This window comes from Ambystoma mexicanum, chromosome 1q (assembly GCF_040938575.1).
Source record: "Ambystoma mexicanum isolate Mex_15411 chromosome 1q, UKY_AmexF1_1, whole genome shotgun sequence".
Lineage (NCBI taxonomy): Eukaryota > Metazoa > Chordata > Amphibia > Caudata > Ambystomatidae > Ambystoma > Ambystoma mexicanum.
In genome coordinates, this window is record NC_090922.1 from 178,157,570 (window position 1) to 178,173,118 (window position 15,549).

General features: G+C 52.7%; 1 protein-coding gene across 1 annotated transcript in view; it reads left to right on the plus strand.

Moving 5' to 3' along the window:
* The window catches only part of LENG8 (leukocyte receptor cluster member 8), a 381,640-nt gene that overhangs the window by 139,846 nt on the left and 226,245 nt on the right, over positions 1-15,549 (plus strand). The window contains exon 7 of the mRNA XM_069636827.1: positions 13,453-13,635. Coding sequence (XP_069492928.1) covers positions 13,453-13,635 — 183 coding nt within the window. The remainder of the gene's footprint in view (positions 1-13,452; positions 13,636-15,549) is intronic.

The window sequence follows — 15,549 nt, forward strand, 5'->3', positions numbered from 1 at the left end:
TCTTATATGTAGTCTCCACAGGCTTAAAACCTCCTTCCTTTGCCTCTACCATCCTCTCCTCCTCTTCGGCAGATTGGGTCCGCGGCTCTTTTACGGGAGGTCCTTTTGCTTTTGGAGATTCAGGCTCCTCTATAGACGGGAGCTTTGGTTACTATGCCAGGTTCTCCAGCATGGGGTCTGGCATGGATTCACATGCTCATGAATATTCCCCGTCGTCAGGCTGGGAATCCTCGGTAAAGAAAAAACCAGGATCAGTTTCGTTTCTGATCTGTCTTTCGTAGTAGTAACCAATCACTGATCTCTGCGTCATACTGACCACAGCCAATGACTGCCCTCTACCTAAGCCCCGCCTCTGGCAGCCATCTTCAGATTTTTACCGCACGTTCAAGTGTTGGGATCCTCGTGCTATTGCTCTCGAGCGTTAGTGCTATTTTTTTCACGTTTTTTTCTCAAAAACTTCGATTTTTTGGTCAAAAGAGCCTCAAGCTCCACCTTTTCTTCATCCGATCAACGGGGACCCGTTTCGGATTCGTCTATGCCCCTCAAGGGTGAAGATTTCGTCGAGCCATGCTTTTCGAGGACTCCAGAAGTTTCTCCAGGCCCATCTCGGACATGGCCCAGGAGAAGGGAAGCTTGACGCCCGGAAAGCTGTTCAGGGTCTGCCCTGGATGCCAGCTTCAGAATGTCTTTAAGGAGGACGAACACTCCTTTTGTCTGTACTGCCTACATGAGGACAAGACGCACGTGGAGAAGGACTGTGCGTTTTGCGGCAATATGTCGGAGCGGACCATGAAGGACCGCCATCAACGTCTCGCCAACTGGCTGGAAGGGAAGAGCCCGTCAGGCGAGAAGAAATCCGAGCAGTCTTCTAAGACCTTTGAGGACACCCCGGCGATGGGGGTCCAACACAAGGCCAAGCACCGTGAGTCCGCTGGCACCGGGAGCGCCGAACGGTCGGGCTCTACGGGCGCCAGGCAGGGCGCACCCTCCCCGGCACCATCAACCACGAGCCAACGCTCTGGTTCAGGTAAGAGGAAGGCCGAGCACCCGGCGAAGCTCCTGGAGAGGCCCCGGTCGAGCTCGAAGGCCCCATCGGAGGGAGAGCGAGGCAGTGACCCTCCCCCCAAGGAGAAGGCGGTGAGCGCACCTAAGGTGGTGAAAGCCTTAATCCATCCGGCCAAGGCCTCTATCGAGACAGTCGCGGCGGCCCTGGCTCAGCCTGTGGAGGCTACACCAGTGGTGGCGACCTCGGGGGCTCAGTCTCCCTGCCACCGCGGAGGAGTCCTCTTTTATGCCCATCGACAGGACTCCCGTGAAACCTCCAACGGAGAAGAAAAAGGGGGGACAGGGGGTCGTCGTGGATTCGGCCTCAACCTCTGAGGAAGAGCTGATCGAAGTCTTAAACCACGGCGTTGGCGTGGAAGAAGACCAGCCCGTCGGGAGGGACCACGACGTGGGAGACGACGATAACGTCGAGGGTGCCGACGGGGCCCCTGACCGCCCGTCGGAATCCCCTCAACCAGTGCCGCAAGACAACTCTGCGGCCATTTTGTTGGCTATACAGTCCTTATGCTCGGAGATGAGGACGAGACTGCCGTTACCACCAGCGGAGGAACCGCTCCCGACGGGGGACCCGGAGCCAGGGCCTTCTGGGAGCCCTCCCCCTAAGAGAAGGATTCATCCTCCACCTCCTTTTCAGCCATCGCGCCCTGTTCAGCCCTCCTCCCCGTCCACGACTCGTGGGGATGATACGGGGACTGACACGGCCGCGACGGGTACGGACGACGAGGTTTACGAGGATCTGCCGTCACCTCCCACCCGGGCTTCCCCGCCCAACGAGATTGGATCGTTTCACTCCATGATCGCCAGGGCATCCGAGCTTTTCCAGCTCTGCCCGGAAGAAAAGAAGGAAGGTTTCCTTTATCAACGGCGCGAGGCCAAGAGGAAGACGGTCCTCTCCGTACCTCTACTGGATGATATTTGGGATGAGGGCCTCGCCCTCCTCAAGAACCCCATCCACGACGCTGGCTAGAAGGGATCGGTACGAGAAGAAGTACCGGGTCCCGGACGCAGCCCCCTTGTGCCTTCGGGCACAGCCGACCCCGGACTCGGTTGTCTCCGCAGCGGCCAGGAAGAAAGCGCGGGGGGGGCGGCCTCTACGTCGACCTCCCCGCCAGACGGCGAGGGAAAGAAATTAGATACGATGGACGCAGGGTCATCTCGTCTGCAGCAACGACGATTAAGGCGGCCAACGCCTTGGCTATCGTAGCCAGCTACGACAGGGAGTTGTGGTACAAACTGGCCCCCCTGCGGGACTTCCTACCGGACGACAAGAGGGCGGATGCCCTTGGGATCTTGCAGGAAGGAGAGGTGGCGTCGGACCACGCCATTACGATTGCGACGGACATCGCTGACACTGGATTTCGCCATTTGGGCAACGGCGTGTGCCTTAGGCGGCGTGGATGGCTCAAGGCTACTGACTTCCGTCAGGACGTGCAGACCAGGGTCTTGGACATGCCGTTCGACGGAAACAACCTGTTTGGGAAAACAGTGGACGATTCCCTTAAAGCCATCAAGGCAGACACCGAGACGGCCCGGGCTCTTGGGGTTCTCCAGCAACGGCGGCCGCCCTTTCGGGGCGGCGGAGGCAAAAAGGGTGCCTCCAAAGGTTCCGGCGGCGGATTTTCCACCTACCGTCAAGCGGCCCGTTCGTCGTCGCAGGAAGCTTACAGGGGACGAGGCAAGTCATGCGGACCCCGCCGTCGTCGCCAAGGAGGTCAAGGCGGCAAAGCCTCGTCGAAGCAGGACTGAACCGGCCGTGGGGTCGGCCCCCACCGAAGCACCCCGGTGGGAGGCCGGCTGGCGAGCTTCGTCAGCGTGTGGGAGTTCATCTCCACCGACCGTTGGGTGCTGGACGCCCTAGCCCAGGGTCACGCGCTCCAGTTTCTAAAGAGGTGCCCGCGCGTCCCCCCTGTGGCCAGGAAAGAACATCACGTCCCTCAACTTCTCTTGGAGGTAAAGGCGATGCTCAGGAAGGGCGCCATCGAGCTCGTCCCAAAGAGGCTTCGGGGCTCCGGAGTTTACTCAAGATACTTCCTCGTGAAGAAGACGGGAGGATGGCGTCCTGGACCTACGACGACTGAACAAATTCATCAAGGCACAGAAGTTCCGGATGGTCACCCTCCAACACGTCCTGGGTCAGCTGGAGGAGGGCGATTTCCTGTCGTCGGATTTGGAGGATGCCTACTTCCATATTCCCATCCTAAAGGGACACAGAAAGTTTCTCAGGTTTGTGGTCCAAGGGTGTCATTATCAGTTCAGAGCCCTTCCCTTCGGACTGAGGTCGGCACCCAGGGTGTTCACCAAGTGCCTTGCACCGGTGGCGGCGCAGCTGCGCCGAGAGGGGATCCACGTCTACCCCTACCTGGACGACTGGCTCATCCGAGCGAAGACGAAGGAGCTTGCCGTGGAGCACACGGCAAGGACCGTCCAACTTCTCACCCACCTGGGATTCTCCATAAACTACGCCAAGTCCCACCTGGTGCCCGCGCAAGACGCACTGTTTCTGGGAGCGAAGCTCGACAGTGTCGCTTCTGGCCTATCCGTCGGAGGAAAGGACGAGGGCCATTCTAGGCAAGGTGCAGCAGATGCTGGTTGCGGACGCGGCCAGAGTGAGGTCCATCAAGTCCCTCCTCGGAATGATGTCTTCTTGCATTTACCTCATCCCCCTGTGCAGGCTCCGGATGCGCCCGTTGCAGGAGTTCCTAGACGCGCGCTGGATCCAGACTACAGGCAGCTTCGAGGAGAGGATCACACTCGACGAGAGTTTCCGACGAGCGATCCGGTGGTGGGGCACCCGCGCGCATCTGACGGCGGGCATGGACTTCCAGACCCCCGGCCACCAGGAGACGGTGTCCACGGATGCCTCCCTGGAAGGGTAGGGAGCGCACACCGAAAATCTGCACGCGAGAGGCCTTTGGCTCCCGACGAAGTCCCTCCATATCAACGTCCTGGAGCTCCGTGCAGTGTTTTGGGCCCTCAGGTCCTTCCTTACGTCCCTCAAGGGCAAGGTGGTGAGGATCTTCACTGACAACACCACCACCATGTTCTACATCAGGAAACAGGGCGGAACCAGGTCCCCAGCCCTGTCCAGGGAGGCGCAGGATCTGTGGCTTTGGGCCGTCGCCCAAGGGATGTTTCTGGTGCCGTTTCATCTGGCAGGGATAAAAAACACCATCGCCGACTCACTCAGCAGGGAGCTGCGCTCGTGCCAGGAGTGGGAACTACGACAGGCTCTAGTGGACCGCCTCTTCCGACGGTGGGGCATACCCCAGATCGATCTGTTCGCGAAGGCGACGAACTCCAAGTGCCAGAGGTTCGCCAGCAGGTTTCCCCAGACGAGGAGCATGGGCGATGCTTTCTCGTTCCCCTGGGAGGGCCTGTTTCTATACGCGTTCCCTCCGTTGCCATTGCTGATCCGGCTCATCAACCAGCTCAAGAGGTCACAGTGCAGGATGATCCTCGTCGCACCTGCGTGGCCGAGGCAGATATGGTTCCCGGACCTTCTGGACTTGTCAGCGTCCCCGTCAATCAAGCTGCCAGGGGACGCAGATCTTCTCTCCAGGGAAGGAGGCGCCATCCTCCATCACGACCCGAAGTCGCTGAACTTGCAGGCCTGGCTCCTGCAGCGTTAGAGTTTGGAGGATACGACATACCAGCCGACTGCAGAGAGGTTCTTGCAAGGGCCAGGGCGTCCTCAACTCTTAAATGCTAGACACAAATGGAAGAGGTTCTCTGTCTGGTGCCACGCACAGAAGATTAACCCTCTACGGATTACGGCTCCCCAAGTACTGCCGTACCTACTGACGCTGGCCAAAGCTGGACTGGCGCACGCGTCCATCAAGATTCATCTTGCTGCAATCTCCCGATACACCAGAACCAGGGGCGGACGTCCTTGTGGTCTCATCGTCTGGTGAAAGAGTTCATGAAGGGACTGTTCAGATCGTTCCCGCCGGTGAAGGCTCCGGCCCCGGCGTGGGAGCTCAACGTGGTGCTGACCAAGCTCATGGGACCTCCGTTCGAGCCTCTGCACTCGGCTCCGTTGAAGTTCTTGTCGTGGAAAACATTGTTTCTTGTGGCCATCACCTCTGCACGACGGGTGGCAGAGATCCAGGCCCTTTCCTGCAAGGCCCCGTACTTGACTTTTCACAACACGAGGGTAGTGCTCAGGACGCACCCCTCCTTCATGCCCAAGGTGCCGTCGGACTTCCACCTCAACGAACCCTTGGTGTTGCCTGTTTTCTTCCCGTCGCCTTCATCGCCGGCTGAAAGGACTTTGCACTCGCTGGATGTGGCTAGAGCGCTGAAGTTCTACGTGGACCGCACAAAGTGTTTTCGGAAGACGTCACAACTCTTTGTGAATTTTGGACCTGTCAATCAGGGGAAGGCTCTCTCGAAGGCTTCCATTTCCAGATGGTTCTCCGGCTGTATGATGTACTGTCATCGGTTTGCAAACCGACCGCTGCCTGGCCGTCCGAGAGCCCATTCCACCAGAGCGATCGCAGCTACCACGGCATTCCTATCTGGTGTGCCCTTGCTGGACATCTGCAGGGCTGCTACGTGGAGGTCTACGCACACCTTCACGAAATTCTACTGCGTCGATCGGGATTCCAGGGAGGAGTCCAGGGTCGGCCAAGCAGTGCTGCGAAACCTGTTCGCCTAAGGTGGCCTGGTGAGGAGGTAAGATTTGCTTAATGTTTAGTTTGATGTAATGCTTAATGTTGAGCCTTTGCCACCTCCCGTGGTTGTGCATGTGTGTACTGCTATGTATTCTTTATTCATGAGCATGTGAATCCATGCCAGACCCCATGCTGGAGAAGGAACAAGTTACTTACCTGTAACTGTTCTCCAGCATGGGTCTGGCATGGATTCACATGCGATCCCTCCCGCCTACCCCTCTGCGGCTCTTCACTTGGTCATACTGCCACTTCACGTGCTACCAAATCTGAAGATGGCTGCCAGAGGCGGGGCTTAGGTGGAGGGCAGTCATTGGCTGTGGTCAGTATGACGCAGAGATCAGTGATTGGTTACTACTACGAAAGACAGATCAGAAACGAAACTGATACTGGTTTTTTCTTTACCGAGGATTTCCAGCCTGACGACGGGGAATATTCATGAGCATGTGAATCCATGCCAGACCCATGCTGGAGAACAACAGTTACAGGTAAGTAACTTGTTCCTTCTGGACCTGTCATTTTAAAATCTGTATTTGCAGCTAGAACGCTTCAAGATGTTAACTCCTGCGCACATTGCAGAGTCTGTTTGGAGGGCATTGGATGTGTTCCCTGGACCTCAAGGATAAGTACCTGCATGTAGGCAGTTTCGGTCTGTGAATGGGCCCTGACTGAGGGGATTTGGATTTCAGCAGTCAATTTGCCGGGGACAGCAATGCTGGAGCGTGTCAGCGGAGTCGCTTGGGGTTCAACACCTATGAGTTGGAGTTACACCCAGGGGTGTTGCTGGTTCTGGAAAAGACCCGGGGCTACGTTGATGTCGGAACTGTTGGGACTGGGGGCTAGCTAGCCTTTTGGCTGTAGCTCCTGGGATTCTATCCAGGGCTACAACCAAAAGACCAGGGGCTATAGCCCCCCTAGCCACGCCTCTGGTTACACCACAACTTCTTGTTGCCACTGTTGGTGTTTGGGTTCGTGGACCTGGATTTGTTTGCATCGCCCCTGAATGCCAAGTGCCCCCAGTTTGCCTCATGGGCAGGTCTGGGGTCACTGGGAGATGCCTTCCAGAACCCACTACCTCCCCCTGCTTTCCAACGGACCCTCTGCAAGTTCCAGGCCTATTTGGGTTGCAGACTTGTCCTGGTTGATCCCTCCTGGCCTTCAAGACCGTGGTTTTCAGATCTTCTGCAGTTGTGCTGTCGGGGTCCAGTCCATATTCTGATCCACAGCAGGGTCGGCCAGTGGAACATCTGGACCTGGCCAAACTGGACCTGGCGGCCTGGTTCCTGATCAGCTGAGACTGCAGCATGCTCAATTTTCAGATAACTGGGATATCCGTCAGCAGGCCAGGAGGCCCTTGACTCGGTCCCAGTTATAAATGCCATATCATATAAGAGCAAATGGACTAGGTTCCGCCATTGGGCTCGCAACAAGGGTCTGGACCGGCACCTGTCCACTAGATGACATACTGGCCTTTTCAGCAAACCTGGCTCGTTCAGGTGGATACTTGCTGCGCATATTTTGGCAGGTATTGGGGCTTACAAGAATTCTCGTGAGCATGTTTTTTTGGCAGCCAACCTGGTGGTTAAGGCCCAACTTAAGGGGTTGTCTAGGCTCCCTGCACCCACCCTCCATTGCAAAGGCCGCATCCGGTTTCTTGCAGTTTTGCAATGCAAGCCTTTCAAGCCGATGGCCTCTGTGGACATCAATTTGGTGATGGTAAAAAACTGTTATTGGTGGCTCTGCGCGCAGGGTTAGTGAGCTGCAGGCCTTGTTCTCGTGCAAGCCCTTCACCGTTTGTATTTATTTGTATTGGTATTTATTTTATTTGTATAGCGCAAACCAGGCCCGTAGGCTACCGGGCGCATATCTTGAGGCAGTGGTTACATAACACAGCAGTTTACATTACATAGAGACATATAAATAGAACATAAGGCTTGAGCATTAGACTAAGATCACATTGAAGATTCGAGAACAGCTAACTAAATAGACATGCTTATCAGTTAGTCTTCAGAGGAGACTAGCCAGAGTTTGGCTTTGTGTTTGAATGAGTTAAGGGTGGGCGAGTTTCTGATTGACGGGCACAGAGTTCCATAGTTTGGCTGCAAGAACTGGGAAGCTGGCCCCACCGGCTGTTTGGAGCTTTAATCTAGGAATCGGTAGCCTCTGGCTAGTGGCAGACCTTAGTGAGCGAGGTGGGATATACTGGGTAAACCGGGAGGATGAGTAGCTAGGGGCTTGGTTATTCATGCATTTGTAGGTCAAGGCAAGAGATTTTAGAGCGATCCTTTGGGAGACTGACAACCAGTGAAGGTTCTTCCTGATTTCAGAGATATGGGCTGATCTAGGGATGTTGAGTGCTGCCCTGATGGCGTTATTTTTTGTAGTCTGTAGTTTGTCCAGGTTACATTGGTTGGTGCCTTGGTACAGATCATTACAGTAGTCAAGTTTGGACATGACTAAGGTTCTAGCAAGGGTAGTGCAGTTCTGAGAAGAGAGAAAAGGATGACATGCTGTGATCAGCTTGCATGTGTAGGCAGAGGCTGCTACTACTGCATTGGTTTGTCTGTGAAGGGATAAAGTGGAGTCAAGGTAAATTCCGAGTGTTTTAGTATCTTTGGAAACTTTTATGGAGTTTCCGTTGATATTGAAGGAGCTGAACATGGGGTTCAAATTGTTGTCTTTGCTGAGTCCCAAGGATGAGGAGCCCTGTCTTGTCATTAAGATAGAGCTCATGATGTGCCATCCAGGTTTGAATAACATGATGTCATTCAAAGCTTTCGAGTCTACTGTATAGTCACCCGTGATGGGGATTCTCTGGGTGTCATCGGCATAATTGGTGTAGGTGACACCCAGATAATCAAGCACATCGAACAGGGATTTAGTGAAGGCATTGTAGAGGGTGGGGGATAAAACCAATCCTTGAGGGATCCCGCAAGGGACTGGCGCAGGGTCAGCAGAGGTGGTGGGGGAGAATACCCTTGTGTCTATTGTCCAAGAATGATTTGATCCAGTTTGTGGCATTGTCAGAAAAATGGGCCGCAGTTTTTAGGTGATGACAAAGGATTTGGTGGTTGACCAAGTCGAAGGCAGCGGATAAATCTAGTAGTAGTAGCAGGGCTAGTTTACCTTTTGTCTTTGAGATCCTCAATTTGGGTTTTGAGGTCTAAGAGGGCTGTCTCCGTACCGTGCTTAGGCCTGAAGCTGGATTGTCTGGTACCTAGAAGGTTATTGGTTTCCAGATAGTCCTGTATCTGCAGATATGCAGCTCGGTCTAAGATGTTCAGGAGAAATGGGACCGTCCTGATGGGCCTGTAGTTAGTTGGTACCTCAGGATCCAGAGTTGTTTTTTTTAGAAGAGGGATGACCCAAGCATCCTTCAAGTTGTTAGGGACCACTCCCGATTTAAAAAGAGGAGTTGATAAAGGTTGTAATGAAGGGTGCGAGGTCGTGGGCAGATTCCTTAATGATAGGAGCTGGACAGGCATCCCCTTGGCAGTTTGAAGGTTTTAAGTTGCCGATGATTTTTTCAACCTCGAGGGTGGTGAGCGGCCTAAAACTGAAAAGCAAGGGAGGGTCTAGGGTAGTAGTTGTGGGTGGCATGGTTTTGCTTGAGAGGGGCGTATGGAGAGAATTTTGTTTATCATTGATTTTGCGTTGCAGAGTGGTTATTTTGTTGAGTAGTGCATTTTGTATATTGTTGCACCAGGTGCTGTCTTTGGTGCATGAGTCGGGGGTACGTGATGGGGATTCTAATTCTTTGAGAATTTTGAAGAGTTCTCTTGTGTTGGATTCTGCTTGGGATATGCGAAGGTTGTAAGTCTCTTTCTTGGCTTGAAGGATGGCTTCCTTGTAGTTCAGTGAGGTGATCAGGAGGGAGGCTTTATTGGTCGCACTAGGATGAGTGCTTCGGCCTTACGCTTTTCTTTGCGTAGGTTAAGCTCCGGTGTGAGCCAAGAGTTCATGTGAGACTCTTTGGCTTTGCGAATTTTTATCGGGGCTATGGTCTCAATAGCTTTGAGCAGCGTACTGTTGAAAGTGTCTACTAGGACAGTGGGGTCCTTGTGCAGCAGGGCACATGTGTTCAGAATAGGGAGGATGAGCGGAAGCAGTTTCTCCCTGGTGATATCCTTTTTATTTCTAGTGGGTGAAGCCGGGGCTATAGTAGGTGTGGGTTGAGGGTTGGTGGCTGGCATGAGGAAGGTAATGACGCGATGGTCAGACCAAGCACAGGCAGTATTAGAGCTGACGGTGGTATTACAGTTGAAGCCTGCTATCCAGTCTAGCGTTCTACCCTTGTTATGGGTCGGATCATGAATACGCTGCTGGAACCCTAGGTTGGTGAGGGTAGAGGCAACTTCGGTGGCCATGTTATCCTTGGGATCAGAAAGGCCGAGATTGAGGTCTCCTAATATCAGTACCTGGGAATTAGGTTTCGAGTTGGCAGACACGGTGGAAGTGACATCGTCCGTGAAGGAGCCAAGTGGACCTGGAGGTCTGTAAATAAAGTGGAGTGTTGCTGTGTTGGTACTGATAGGGATTCAGCAGAGCTAAATTGGGCATTAGCAATAGTTCTCATGGTGATCTTGTCACTGTGTATGAATGCGACTCCGCCTTTAGACAAGTTGGATTGTCGATCATTTCTAATAGCATAACCCTGAAGTATGGATAGAGCAAGGAGTGGGCCAGATGCATCATGTAGCCAAGTTTCAGTGATGACTAAGAGGTCAAGGTTTTGGACAGTGATGAGGTCTGCGATGTCAAGGGCGTGCGCCGTGAGGGATCTAGCATTGATAAGGGCTCCCTTGAGTGATAAGGTAGGTGAGGTGGGGGATGGTGTGTTAGGGGGTGTGGGTGGGATGAGCTGTGAGGTGGCGATGTGGTTGCGCTGAATGCAAGGTGGTCGGGGTAGTCTGGATCGAAGTCTAGTGTTCCTGTATTGTACAGTGCAAGGAAAATTAGGTGTCGGTGCGGTGGCAGAGTGTTTAAGCCACAAGGCTGGGTCGTTAAAGTAGGGATTCGAGGGAGGGCCAGAGCAGTAGAGCATGGTGGAGGGCAGGGTGTACATGTGGAGAGACTTAGGGGTGCTGGCAGGGGGTGTGGGTAGCCTGAATGATGGGGATACAAGGACGGCTATATGGGTAAGGTAGAGGCAAGCACAGGGCAGTGACCACATGTCGTGACTTGATAAGTAAGGTGATGTGTCGCAAGGGGGGGTTACAGTTGAAGGGCAGTGACCAAGAGGCTGAGACTCTCAATGAGATCTAGATTCGAAGTATTGCTTGTAGACTACTAGTCAGCAGAGCAACAGGCTGATTGGGCTGTAGTGGCAGGCTAGATGCGACTAACAAATTGCATTGTGGTGAAGGGCTGTAGACAGTTTAAAGAGACACAATATGGATGCAGGCTAGATGCAATTTTCCAAGGCGTATGGCAGACTTGTGCAGTGCGATAGTTATCCTGGGTTACTGTAAACTCTATAGGACAACTGGTAATAGGCTAGTGCAATAGTGTCAACAGTTATCTAGCAGTAAACCACATACAATACAGCAATGTCAACAACCAAGAAGTCATTGAGGCTAGGTGATTGGTTAACATAAGGAGGCGCTGGCCTCATGATAGCGCAAGCAAAGAAATGGGCAAGCAGTCAAAACGGTGCAATCCACCACAAATCAAGTTTGAGAGGGTGGTTATCGGGGGCACTTGCATAGACATTGGGAGGGTAAAGTAGAGGCAGATGGATTACCATTGGGAAGCACCAGTTAGAATGCAGACAGTTCAACAAGATGCAGAGTGCAGACAGTTCAACAAAATGCAGTGTGCTAGAAATTTAGTGAGATGTAGTGAGCAAGCAATCAATAGTATGCTTGCATTTGGGCGGGTCACAGCGTGCAGACAAACCATGGGTATGCAGGTCATGGGATAACGAGAACATGCAGAGGGTAGAACCATAGCAAATTCCAACCTATGGGTGGATATGCGAGTCGAACTTTAAGAAGCCTCTGTTAGTCGGCTGAGTGGAGGAGGACAAAGGTAGGCGTAAATCGTAGCTTTAGTGTGCAATGTCTTGCTGTCGAGTCCTACATGCTGCTCGGCGAGCTTTTGGTGGAGATGATCCGGGTCAGTGGGGAAGGCAGCGGGTGGTGATATACGGCCAGTACTGGCCCATTGGCCAGGCACAGAAAGGCCTGGCTCTTAATGCACGGCCCTTGGTGCGTAGGCCCAGTTCCGGCTGACGCCTTCCGGCACAGCTGGTAGCTGTTGTGGTTTCCAGCCAATCCGGTGCTGGTGTGGGCTGTAGTGGATAGGGTTGCTTAGCAACTGGGCAAAAACGAGAAGGCGGCCATTTTCAAAGTCGCCACGCTGGATTCGGGCGGACTTTGCAATAAAAGTAAAATTTGGCAAGTAGAATGCGAGCGTCCCCGGGACCGATGGGACTGCTGCTCGTGGTGCTGTACCTTACTGGTATACAGCGCTGGTGGGCGGCGATAGTGCAGCTACTGCTGCAGATCCTGTTTCATGCTGGGTAGGAGAGGGAGCGGGGCGCATGTGGGGGGGGGGGATCCTGCCCTCCGCTGGGCGGGATACTGCCTGGGTAGTGAGGAGGGCACAGATGGGCCTGGCCCTTAATGCACAGCCCTTGGTGCGTAGGCCCAGTTCCAGCTGGCGCCTTCCATGTTTCACAACGTCATCTTGCGTACTCGCCCAAACCTCTTGCCCAAGTTGGTCTCTCCGTTCCATCTGAATTCAAGAGATCTGCCTGCCGGTGTTGGCAAGGCGGCTACTTGGGCCACTCTTTTTGGCCTTCTGTAGGCACTACTCGCTGGACACCAGCTCCAGGCGCAACACAGTTTGGTCAGGCAGTTCTGAAGAACCTTTCTGCTTCATCCTAGATATAAGGCAATTTGCCAGAGCTCCACCCTATGTTCTGTGGAATCGCCCACAAGGATGGAGGAAAGATTGGGATGTGTGAGTAATTACTCACCATACTGACTAGAGTATTCATAGTGCCCTTTCCTCCATACATCGCACCCACCTTCCCCTGCTAGTATGCCAAGGGCTATTATGTACTAAGAGTTGTCGGGTATCTTAGCCTACAATGTGTTCAAAGGGGACTGATATGAGACACCGGAGGGCAGGGCCTTCACACGTCAAGACCATGCACACTCTAAATTTAAAGCAGAAGCTCAATTTTTTGCTGCCAAAGATTCCGGTTCTGTCCCTGTGTTGGGGAACGCCACACAAGGGTGGGAGATGGACTGAGTACTCTATAGTCACTACAGTGAGTAGCTTTAATGTATTTAATAATGTACTTATTGTACTGTTATGGTTGCTGTTTAATAATGTGTAATCTTTTTATAATTTTTTTTATTAAGGGCGTCTAGTGTGTCCATTTGTCTCTTCACCATCTGTGGCTGTTAGTGCAGTATTAACTGCAACAATACTGAAGTGATGGCTAGGTTTTAAATACATCCTAACTGGCATTGCTCTGGTCAACCCCCGTAATCATTGTTTTTCAGTCAACATGCCATTACTGAAGGGGCAAGACCATATGCTACATCATTGCTTGCATAGTGGATATGCCAAGCTCTGGCAGCTATAAATAATTTTTTTAATAATCTGAAGTGATTATCAGAGTAAATCTTTTCATTGTACTTGCAAATGCAAGCCTGCTAATTAATCAAATGTGGTTTTGCGATATTGATTTTATTCTTAACAGTTCAACTACAAAGACAGACGACTGGCCCCAGGCTTTGAAAGAATATGTTCAGCGCTGTTTCACAGCTTGCGAATCTGAGGAGGATAAGGATAGAACAGAGAAACTGCTGAAGGAGGTACTGCAGGCAAGGTTACATGATGGCACGGCCTATACTATAGATTGGAACAATGAACCGCTCCCAGGGTAAGCACAAATGCCATGATGTCCTTTATACCTGTAGGAATGTTTGGGTGAAGGTATTTAACTACTATCACCCTCTTTTGCTCACACAATGTTGATAGCATTCTAAAAGACAACCATTAGGATATGTCTTCTTCAGCTAGTTATCGAAACACCACTCCTATTAGTTGAGAATAATTCTACTTGTCTTTCCGCCCCAGCGTTCATTGTAATCCTTTATTCCTAGGGTTTGGGCAATGTGTAAGTGGCTATTGCTGCATTGATGCCATTGCATTTAAAACGGTAGAGCCTAAAAAAAGCCCACTCCTCCCATTTCTTGCGAAATGTGTTGTATTATACAATAGATGTAGCATATTCACTGCGTGCCCCCGATCAGAGTGTGGGGGATACGTTGTAGTACCTGTTCCTGCCCCTTTCTGCCACCATTGGGTTGCATGCGTGTAAGTCCTCCACCTATCTCCCTAGCCTAAGACCAGCAGTAATCTAGTCCACAAAGGGTGTTTACGGCATGTTGGCTGCAGAAAAAATTGATTTTTGGCATCCTGCCATCTCTATTAACTGACTATCTCGCTTATATGCATGGTGACGGAGCATGTTAACAGTTGAGTAAATTCCCTTTTCTCTATCATGGGGTTTGGCATGGATTCACATGCTCATGCAAATGTTTAACTTCTGACTGTCTTTCTCCTAACTACCAATCACTGGTCTATGGGTCATACTGCCCCCAGCCAATGACTGCCCTCTACCAAAGCCCCTTCTTTGGCAGCCATCTTCAGATTTTTACAGCACTTTTAAGTGTTGGGAGTCCTCGTGCTATAGCTCTCGAGCTTTTACTGCGTTTTGTTATTTTTTTTTAAGTTTTGCTCTTTTGTTCGGTCAATCAAGCCTCAAGCTCCACCGATTAATTTTCCGATTAACGGGGACCCGTTTTCGGTTTCTTCAGCACCCCTCAAGGGCAGATTTTCGACTAGTTTTCTTCTGGGAGGATTCCAGAAGCTTCTTCAAGGCCTACACTGCGTGGATATGGCGGAGAAGGACTTGGCACCTCTCCAAGGTTTGCCCCAGCTGCAACCTACGGAACGTCTTTTTCGGCTGATGGACATTCCTTGTGCCTCTACTGCCTGCATTCGGAACAGACGCATGTGGAGGACTGCATGGCTTGTCGGGAGATGGTGCCGCGCACGCGGGCCGACGACGCAAGCGCCTCAACGAGTGGCTGCAGGCCAAGGCCCCTGCTCTTGGTGAGACCCGGCAGCATGTCTCCCCTGCCCAGAAGAAGAAAGTTGAGTGGTCTTCTTAGACCTTTTGAGGGTGCCCTCTTGCAGGGGCCCAACATAAGGCTGAGCACTGCAAGTCCACTGTCTCCAGGAGCGCCGTTGCAATGGGCTTTTCGGCGGCCAGGGCGAGTTCAGCGTCTCCAGCACCTTCGACCACGAGCCAACGCTTGGGCTCTTCAAAGAAGAGGCAGTCTGACCATCCGTGCAAGCTTTTGGAAAAGACTCCGGACCGATGGAGAAGGCCAAGGGCGAGCGGGGTCACGACCCTCCCCCCCCCTAAGGTGAAGGTTGCGGACGCGGTCAAGAACACAAAGGTCCAGGTGCATCAGTGAAGACCCACACTTCCATCGAAGTAGTAGCGGCGTCCCTCGCGAAGGCCGCCAGGGCAGATTCGCAGGGCAATGCCCCTAAGGCGAGGGTATCCCTGCCTGCCAGGAGGGAGTCCTTGTTCCAGCCCATCGAGAAGTCTCCAGAGAAGGTGATGCCCATCATTTCACTGAAACCATCCTTCCTGGTCGCAGAGGTGGTGGGGGGCACGGTAGTCCTCCAGGGCACGGACATTTCCTCAGAGGAAGAGCTTGTCAACCTCCTGATCCTCCAGGAGGCGAGATCCGTTAAGCAGGCCCTACAGGGGTCTGGG